Below are 9,442 nucleotides of genomic sequence, written 5' to 3'. Positions count from 1 at the left end.
TGAAAATTCCGGTTGTTACGGAAAGACAGAAATTTCCGGTAGTTACGGAAAATGTTGAATATCCGGTTGTTACGGAATGAAAGAAATTTCCGGTAGTTAAGGGAAAAAGTGAAATTTCCGGTTGTTACGGATTTGAAATTTCCGGATTTTTACGGAAAGACTGAAATTTCCGGTAGTTACGGAAAATTTTGATATTCCGGTTATTATGGAAAGAAAGAAATTTCCGGTAGTTACGGAAAGAGTGAAATTTGTATATGCATGTGTGTGTTTCAATGATAAATATTGGCAGTTGAGAGTTCGTTATTGTTGGTTTTGATTTGTCTTTCTAAATGAGTGTAAAATTTAAAATAGGCAATGATGGATGACATTTACGTCCCACCGGTTTCAACCGCTGAAACGGGTTCCGCTGCTCCGCCGGGGTCAACTGCGCCACTGGCATCTCCAGCTGTACTTTTCAGTCCAGCATCCTACAATTTGCCACAATTTAAGTTCAGACACCTTCCTACCTCAGAAGTGAGCAATGCGTGGATTCAGTGGATTCGCTGGTTTGAAAATATCATGATTGCGAGTGGTATTTCTAACAGCGATGCTCGGAAAGCTCAAATGCTGGCCATGGGAGGCATTGAGCTTCAAGGAGTATTCTACGGTTTGCCAGGAGCGGAAGAGTGGGGCTCGAATGCGTATGGAGCGGCAAAGCAGAAACTGACTGATCATTTCTCACCCAAACAACATGACTCGTTCGAAAGATTCCAGTTCTGGTCGATGAAAATGGAGAATGATGAGCCGATCGAGAAGTTTCTGCTACGAGTTCAACAGAAAGCTGAAAAGTGCGTGTTCGGAAAAACTGAGCTTGAATGTCGCCAGTATGCGATCGTCGACAAAATCATCCAAAATGCTCCAGAAGATCTCCGTCGAAAGCTGCTTGAAAAAGATGCCTTGACGTTGGACACCACAGTCAAGATCGTAAACGCGCATCAGGCAGTTAAATACCAAGCAGCTCAAATGAAACCGATGGCAAATCAGCAGGTAGAGGTTCACCGTATGGTGGTCAAGGACAAAGGACCGAAGAATGCGGACTCAAGCGACACGGGTGGTTGCAGCCGGTGTGGTTACCCGTCGCATCGGTCCGGGCAGAGATGTCCGGCTCTCGATCAGAAATGCAGAGGATGTCACCAATTTGGTCATTTCTGGGTCATGTGCAGTCATCGTAAACGGAAGTCGAACTTTAATCAAGTGGATCGGAAGTACAACAACCAGAAACGATACCGGACTGTACGAAACATTGCTACTGAACCGAGCCATGAGACTGAAGAATATCCAGTCAACTTGATTCACGACGACGATAAGGACGAATACATTACGTGTCGCGTGGGAGGAGTGGAAATTCCAATGTTGATTGATTCCGGTTCTACTCACAACTTGATTGATGACGCTACCTGGGAAATGATGAAACTGGAGGATGTAACGGTGCATTCCGAACGTTTCGATAACTCGAAGCGGTTCCTAGCGTACGGAAGAGTACCATTGGAACTACTGACCGTGTTTGACGCCATTCTTGAAATCCAGGATGGTCCGGATCGTATTCAAGCTGGAGCTACATTCTACGTGATCAAGGGAGGTCAGCAAGCACTGCTTGGAAAAATAACTGCTCAACGATTGGGTCTGCTGCGAATCGGACTTCCAAGCACTATCAAAGAGGATGTGAACCAGGTCAAGGCGGCGAAACAGTTCGCTAAGATCAAAGACTACAAGCTGACGTTGCCCATCAACCGAGATATACCACCTGTAATTCAACCACTTCGACGGTGCCCAATTGCTCTTCAGAGCCAAGTCAAGGCGAAACTGGATGAATTACTGGAAATGGACATAATAGAGCGAGTGGACAGTCCAACTTCGTGGGTATCTCCGCTGGTGCCAATAATGAAGGACAACGGGGAATTGCGCCTTTGCGTTGACATGAGGCGGGCCAATCAAGCAATACAACGTTTGAATCATCCACTTCCGGTTTTTGAAGATATGCTGCCAAGGTTCAGCGGAGCAAAGCACTTCACAACGTTGGATATAAAGCAAGCATTCCATCAAGTTGAGCTTGCGGAGGACAGCAGGGACATTACTACATTTGTGACCAATTGGGGGTTGTATCGGTACAAAAGGTTGTCTTTTGGAATCAATTGTGCTCCGGAGTTTTACCAATTCTTGATGGAAAGCATCCTATCGAGTTGTCCTCAAACTGCAGTATTCATTGACGATATTATCATCTGGGGAGTCACACAACAAGATCATGATCGAGCAGTTAAGAAAGTTCTGAAGGTATTGAACGAGCGAAACATTTTGCTTAACATGCAGAAATGTAAATTCAATCAGTTGGAAGTTTCGTTTCTGGGTCACAAGTTGTCAGGAAAGGGCGTTCTTCCGACGGACGATAAAGTGAAGTCGTTATTGCAGTGCCGGCCGCCCAGGTCGAAAGAAGAGTTACGCAGTTTTCTCGGTCTCGCTACGTATGTCTCTCGTTTCATTCCGGACCTGGCTTCTACAAATCATCCTTTGCGAGAATTGATCAAGACTTCGGTGAATTTCCGCTGGGAGAAGATTCATCAGGATTCATTCGAGGAATTGAAGAAACGTATGGCATCGATGCAACATCTCGCTTTCTTTGACCCAAAGGATCGTACTTTGCTGGTGACTGATGCTTCTGGTGTGGGCTTAGGAGCTGTTTTGATTCAATTCAAGAATGGAGTTCCTCGGGTGATTAGTTATGCATCGAAGAGCTTAACGGATACTGAGAAGCATTATCCTCCCATTGAGAAAGAAACGCTAGCAATTGTTTGGGGAGTTGAACGATTCCAGATGTACCTTCTTGGAGTATCTTTCACGGTCGAGACAGATCATCGTCCGTTGGAAACACTGTTCACAGCAAAGTCGCGGCCAACAGCTCGGATTGAAAAGTGGCTGCTGAGACTTCTAGCTTTCCGATTCACTGTCATCTATAGAAAAGGTTCATCAAACATCGCTGATCCAATTTCACGATTAGCTGCTCAAGGGTACGACGATAATTGGACTGAGGAAACGGAAGTGTTCATTCGACGCGTGATGGTGGAATCTTTGGCTGCATTAGTGGACGAGCGGATAGCTGAGGATTTCAACAATGACACAGATTTGCACATAAGAACGGTGCAAGAAGCAGCAGCAATCGACATTTCCGAGGTGGTGGACGCTACAGACAAAGATACAGAGCTACAGTTCGTGAAGGAGGCGATCATGAATGGGGATTGGTCGAAGGACGTTTTGAGACCGTACTCGGCGTTTCGTAGTGAGTTGTCCTACGTCAACGAGCTGATTATTCGTGGGTCCAAACTTGTTATCCCAGCTGTATTACGTGCAAGAATGTTAAGTTTGGCACATGAGGGACATCCGGGACAAACGTGTATGAAAAGGCGGCTCAGGGACCGATGTTGGTGGCCCAACATGGATAAGCCCATGGAGCGGAGACCACTACCGGAGAAGCCTTGGTTGGACTTAGCTATCGATTTTCTGGGACCGATGCCAACCGGTGAACACATTCTGGTGGTGATTGATTATTACAGTCGGTTTGTTGAGTTGGTAGTGATGAAAAATATTACCGCTAAAGACACGATCAACAGCCTGACCAAGATTTTCCGTGTTTGGGGTGTACCGAAAACGATCACGCTCGATAATGCCAAACAGTTTGTGTCATCAGAGTTTAGTGATTTTTGCAAACTGAAAGGGATTCATCTGAATCATACTTCTCCATACTGGCCGCAGGCCAATGGGGAGGTCGAGCGACAGAATCGGTCACTTCTCAAACGATTGAAGATTGCAAACGCTCTGTACGGTAGCTGGAAAGCGGAAATGGATCGTTACCTTGAGATGTACAATAACACTCCGCATTCGGTAACTGGGAAGGCTCCGAGTGAATTGTTGCAAAATCGAAGACTCAGGTTCAAGTTTCCGGATTTGGAGGATCTTTCTTCTTCTCCGTTGGAGTCAGAAGTAGCGGACAGGGACAAAATTTCCAAAACGAAGGGGAAAGAAAAGGAAGATGCGAGACGGAAGGCTAAGTACAGTGACATAGAAGTAGGAGACGAGGTTCTAATGCGAAATTTACATCCAACTAACAAGCTTTCAACCGATTTCCTTAAAGAGAAATTTGTTGTTGAAGACAGAAACAGATCGAATGTTCGTGTGAAGTCACTGGAGTCAAACAAAAGCTATGACCGAAATGTTTCTCACTTGAAGAAAGTTTTGGGTAGTCACACCGAGCAAGAAGAACATAATCAGGATGTAGATGGCGCCACAGAGAGCAAAGTGGACCAGCGAAGATCAGTTAGAACTCGGCAGATTCCGTCACGGTATCAGATTTGATTGTTTGAACGAAGGATTATTGATTTTGTTAACACCTGAATGACTCAATGTATAAAGTGATTAAAGATTGATAACAACTAATGATTTTTGAACTTTAATTATAGAAAGGGAGATGTGGTGGATGCCTCTATAAGTAAGTACATAAATATTATACGAGTTCCAGTCTATGTGTGGAGGATTATCTACAGCGCGGTGGGTTAGCATCCACGATCAGCAATCGACGCAGTTGTGTTACGAAGCTCAAGCTTACCGGTCACGTTGGTACGATACACGCGGTCACCACAACACCGAAGCTCTAGGACGTAACCCCAGAGCGCTATTAATTTTGTCCCGCTAGATTGACTGAATATTCATAGCTGAATTATAACTATTTTTTAAACTAACTATAACTTAACACAGTTATTTTTGAGAATTTTGATATGTTCAGTGACTATACGTAATTTGGCGAGTGCGCACTGTGCTGTGTACAAAGTACACGTACGCGACCTCCGGTGGGTTAACAAGCATTATTATATTGTCTGAGCATAGCAAACAATTCAATTTTGATTTAATTTTCTTATTATCGTTGATCGACAAAAAACGGAACGTTTGCTACAAACTGGAAAAATGCGTAACTTTTTTGTGATTTACCAATTTAAATAATTGGTATGGTTAGATTAACGTTCACTGCCCATATTCTAGTACCACAGACAACAGACGTAGCGGCTAGAACAAAATAATTTGAAAATCTTGTGTAAAAACATGGCTGCCGCATCCTGCTAATCTACTAGCGCCATCTGTTAGCCTATTGCCACTCTCTAAAGCAGCCATGATGGTTTTCTGAGAAGGTGTGTTTGAAAATGCATCACCTAGAAATATATTAAAAATATATCCAGAGTTTTTTTTGAATAGGTCCTATAAACATATGGAAGACAATAGCTTATTGGACCTTTTCAAAAAAAAAACTCAAGATATTATTTCAATTTTTCGAAAAAACATGTAAATAGGTAAAGATTACGTTTTTATGCTGTAGTAAATCTACTTAAATAATTAATCAATGCGATTTACGAGCACATGGATGTATTTTTTTTCCATTTAATTATCGATATTAAAATAAGAGTCTAGCCTGATGCTTTTTTAAACACAGCAACCAAGGCCGCGCTTGAGGCAGTCAAATTCTTGCTGGTTATGTTTATCAACAAAACCAAAAGAGGAGAGCGAAAAGGAGAAGGAGACCTGGTGGAAATCGGGAGGATGGGCAAACGTTTCTTAGAGGAAAAAAGATGGTTCCAGACCAGAAATGAAACAATCCGGAACTGTCGAAGATGGAGAAACAGCACGTTATGACACGACAAAGTGTGAAAGTCATCAGCGCCGTCAGCAAGAGCTACTATCGCGGCCAACCTCGTAAACGTTTTGGCCCCGAACGACCGCATTCCGAAGATTATCTCCGGAACCGACAAACTAGCTTCCACGAACATCTCACCCCTCACCTCCAAGACACCAACCTCTTCAACGCCCTCGAAAACCACACCATCTTCTAGTGCCGACACTTCCGGCGAACCCTCGTCGCCATCTCGAATGTTCCCCCCGGCACGTCAGTTTCCCCCACCGGATATCCAGTTCAAGCGTTCCCCTTTCCATCCTCTTCCGCCAGTGCCAAAGCGGTGTCGTATTTGGTCAAGTAAGGATCAGTAGAGATTAAACCGATGGCCTTGTGCGACTTGTGGTTCTTCAAATGTTACCGGGCGACCGTATTTTCCGAGGGAATCTTGATTGGAACGTCGGTCGTTTGCACACCTTCTCCATAACGACGCCGTACACCAATCGGCTATCCGTCGGTGCTAAAATCGGTTCAGGAACCAGATTGGCCACTTTGGTTGCCTCACATTTGTCAAGCAGCTGCAAGCGCGAGAGATTTTGCTGAAATCGGCCGAAATCAACTTTTCATCCAGAACAAACGAACAACAAACAAACGTTGAAAACCGACAAATCTTATGGCGAAACGAAAATGAGAGTAGGCGGAAAGCGATATTTTGACAGCGGGCAATGTGTCAGGGCAAAGTGACTGCAGCGCCACAAACGGATTGCCACGATTGCCACAACTAAAAAACCGTTGCAATGATTTACACAAGGTAAGAATCGAGCCCAAACGTCTGTTGTCTGTGCTAGTACCTCTTTCACAGGAGATTTAAGATGAATCGTCCTGTTACACGTGCACCGTGTATTACATGTTTTGTTTTGATTCTTCTTCCGAGCAAAATTTTGCGCCTGCTGCGATTTCCGCTTATTTCGTGAATCTAAAAGGTGAGTTATTGGTGTTTAAATGAAATCCAACTGCTTTGCAAATTGGGTATTCTGAATTTTTGTTGAAAGTGTCCTTTTAGACAGTTTTTTTCGTTATTGTTTTTGCCAACAGGATCAATGCGACGAAATGAGGAGGGCCGACGGCGGTGTCGGGTTTTCCAGGTACCCGGTGGGGTATCGGTGGCTCTGTCAAATGTTGGCTATAGTGTACGAGTCCCGGAGTGATGGAAGCTGCACCAGAACGATTATCTTGATTTAAACGATTATCCTTTGAATTAAAGAAGCTCAGGTTTGTCCGGATGGATTCTTTGGCTCGAGCGGCGACCAGTGCTGCTTCGGAAAATTGTCTACTGTGGGCCAAACTATTACAAGGCAGACTGTTCTGCTTCCTGGGGCGGGACAAAATGTTTGTCGCGTTCGGAAAATGGACGAGGGTGCGGCCGCCAACAATTGCACAAAGCAGTTAATAATGTTTTGTTTTTGATCAACGCGCCTGGTGAGGTGGCAAATGGGCAGTATTCATGAATGCTGAGAGTCGCAGGACTCTCGCACTTTGCTATTAGTAAGTATCCAGCAAAGCAAAGGGTATAGCATGCATTTGATACTGTCAACTCCTATTCGGCTGTGTTCTCGTCGCTGTCATGTTGTAAACTGGAGCCGAGGGAGGTCCTGTTGTGAATTCTAGGTAGAATTCGCCATCACCCAAGGCACGAAGGTACGAAGGATAGACCATGTCTTGGGGGTGAAAGGATGATAGGATTTAGTGATAATATCGTGCTTGCCATTTCATTAGGGCACAAAACTTTTTTGGACAAGAGTGTGTCCCTTTCACACCTTATGTAAACTGTCACTTGAGTGAAAGGGATACACTATTGTTTACAAAAGTTATGTGCCCTTTTGAAATGTTAGGCTCCATATCACAATTTTAATATTTGTTTTTCTCTCTTATTTCAGGGGATATCTGGTCTGAGTTCTAAGTGTTGCAGACGTCTTCCATTATACAGAATGAGATCTTCTTTCTATCATTTCCTGTATTTTGTAAAAGGTGATGCGCCGAATGTGGACATATAGTTTATCACACTTACTCCATCCAGCTTTTTAACACTGGAACGCCCAACGCATGTCCAACTTACACGGACGCTCAAGCCTCCCAAAAAAGTTGGAACGGTAACTTCAACTCGCTGGTTCTCGGGCATTACTCAACCAATCAAGATGATTCTTTTTTCCAGTGATTTGTTAGAATGTCTAGATGATCCTAGAACTTTGCAGAACTTAATTTGATCAAATCTGTAATTTCTGCGACCGAAAACATCGTTCCACCTTTTATCAAAACGACTGCCTCCGCGGAATTTTTGGCGAATTTTTTTTACACGCGAAAAAAAAAGTTGGAACGATGTTTTTGATCGCAAAAATTACAGATTTGATCAAATTAAGTTCTGCCAAGTTCTAGGATCATCTAGACATTCTAACAAATCACTGGAAAGAAGAATCATCTTGATTGGTTGAGTTATGCCCGAGAACTAGCGAGTTGAAGTTACCGTTCCAACTTTTTTGGAGCCTTGGGCGTTGGAATGTTAAGCGAAAATGGCGTTCGAATGGTGAACGCCCGAAATGTCAAAACCGCGCAGTGGTACCAACATTGCGATAAAAGTATGCCATGGCATGACAGCCACATTTTTCGTCTAATGTTGGTGCTACTGCGTGATTTTGACATATCGGACGTTCAACATTCGAACGCCATCTTCGCTTAAAAACCTGGATACGGTGTGAACGTGAAATGCTGTATGTTTTTTTCTTTTATTTTAAGATAAAGTTTAGTAAAATCTATCCATCTACTTATATTGCTATTGCTATAACTTGTCCCTTACCTCACAAACTTTAACTACTCTATTCTTCAAACTTGGAATCGCAATGCATTATTGTAGAAATGTAACTGCTGAAAAAAATTGGTAAGAAATTTGGGCATAACTGTTATTAATATGATTGAAGGTACGTTCAATCTGTTTTATTATATATGTTAACTATTCAAGTTTGTTTGTTTTGTCCCATATTTCACAACTTCAGTTGTTTTCTAGTAAACTTCTCGTTACAAGTTGATAGTTCTGTCTAGTTGCAATAAATAAGGTCTCTATATTCTTTCTATCTGTGTTAGTATGTTATTCAATGTTCGATTTTATTTTACATTGTACTTATCCCATTTTTTTTTTCTCTTTTTCTCTTTCATGTACCATGCGAGCATACGATGACCAAAAAAGTCATTGTATAAGACAACACACGTGTATTTTTCACAAAGCCGCGAAACAGAACAAGTATTTTTATAAGTGCGTGAATAACAATCGGTCGTTGAAGCTAAAAAAAATGTGTGAACAATATCGCGCCGTGGTTCAGTGATAATAAGGCGAAGAAAGTAGACGACGATTCCTCATGAAGAATATAGTGGAAATTAGGTATGTGTTAATTGCAGAATGGATGAAGGTTTGAAGTTGACACTATCAAAAGGGAATGGTAAGATGCAATAGTAATATTGCTAGGTTTGATAGTGTCAAAAGGTAAGATCAAGGAATAAGGATTATATGAACCTATATTGTCATAACTATTGTATTTACTGAAAATTCTGGAAATTCTCAATTCAACGGAGTAATTTTTTTTTTTGCTTTGGTAAATTTACGTTAGATTCATCGGAAATTTACACGACTTCAGAGCAAAATTTGTTTGGCAGATTTAAGTTGGATGGCATGTAAATTTCAAATGAATTAGATTTAAATTTACATCA

General features: G+C 42.5%; 1 protein-coding gene across 1 annotated transcript; it reads left to right on the top strand.

Moving 5' to 3' along the window:
• Window positions 1-241: 241 nt before the first annotated feature.
• LOC128092305 (uncharacterized protein K02A2.6-like) lies at window positions 242-6,050 on the top strand. The gene is made up of 2 exons (XM_052705946.1): window positions 242-3,912; window positions 5,907-6,050. Exons 1-2 carry the CDS (start codon window positions 355-357, stop codon window positions 6,048-6,050), a joined length of 3,702 nt encoding a protein of 1,233 aa, XP_052561906.1. The 5' UTR covers window positions 242-354.
• The last annotated feature ends 3,392 nt before the right edge of the window (window positions 6,051-9,442 follow it).

Source organism: Culex pipiens, chromosome 1 (genome assembly GCF_016801865.2).
Source record: "Culex pipiens pallens isolate TS chromosome 1, TS_CPP_V2, whole genome shotgun sequence".
Lineage (NCBI taxonomy): Eukaryota > Metazoa > Arthropoda > Insecta > Diptera > Culicidae > Culex > Culex pipiens.
The sequence above is the reverse complement of the archived record's forward strand: the minus strand, read 5'-3'. Positions and strand labels throughout refer to the sequence as shown.

What these genes read in the sequence shown, in the direction of transcription:
- LOC128092305 (XM_052705946.1), top strand. Translation starts at nt 355, where the DNA reads ATGATGGATGACATTTACGTCCCACCGGTTTCAACCGCTGAAACGGGT. An exon ending in ACAATAACACTCCGCATTCG is followed by an intron (nt 3,913 to 5,906) that starts GTAACTGGGAAG and finishes ACCATCTTCTAG; the next exon opens with TGCCGACACTTCCGGCGAAC.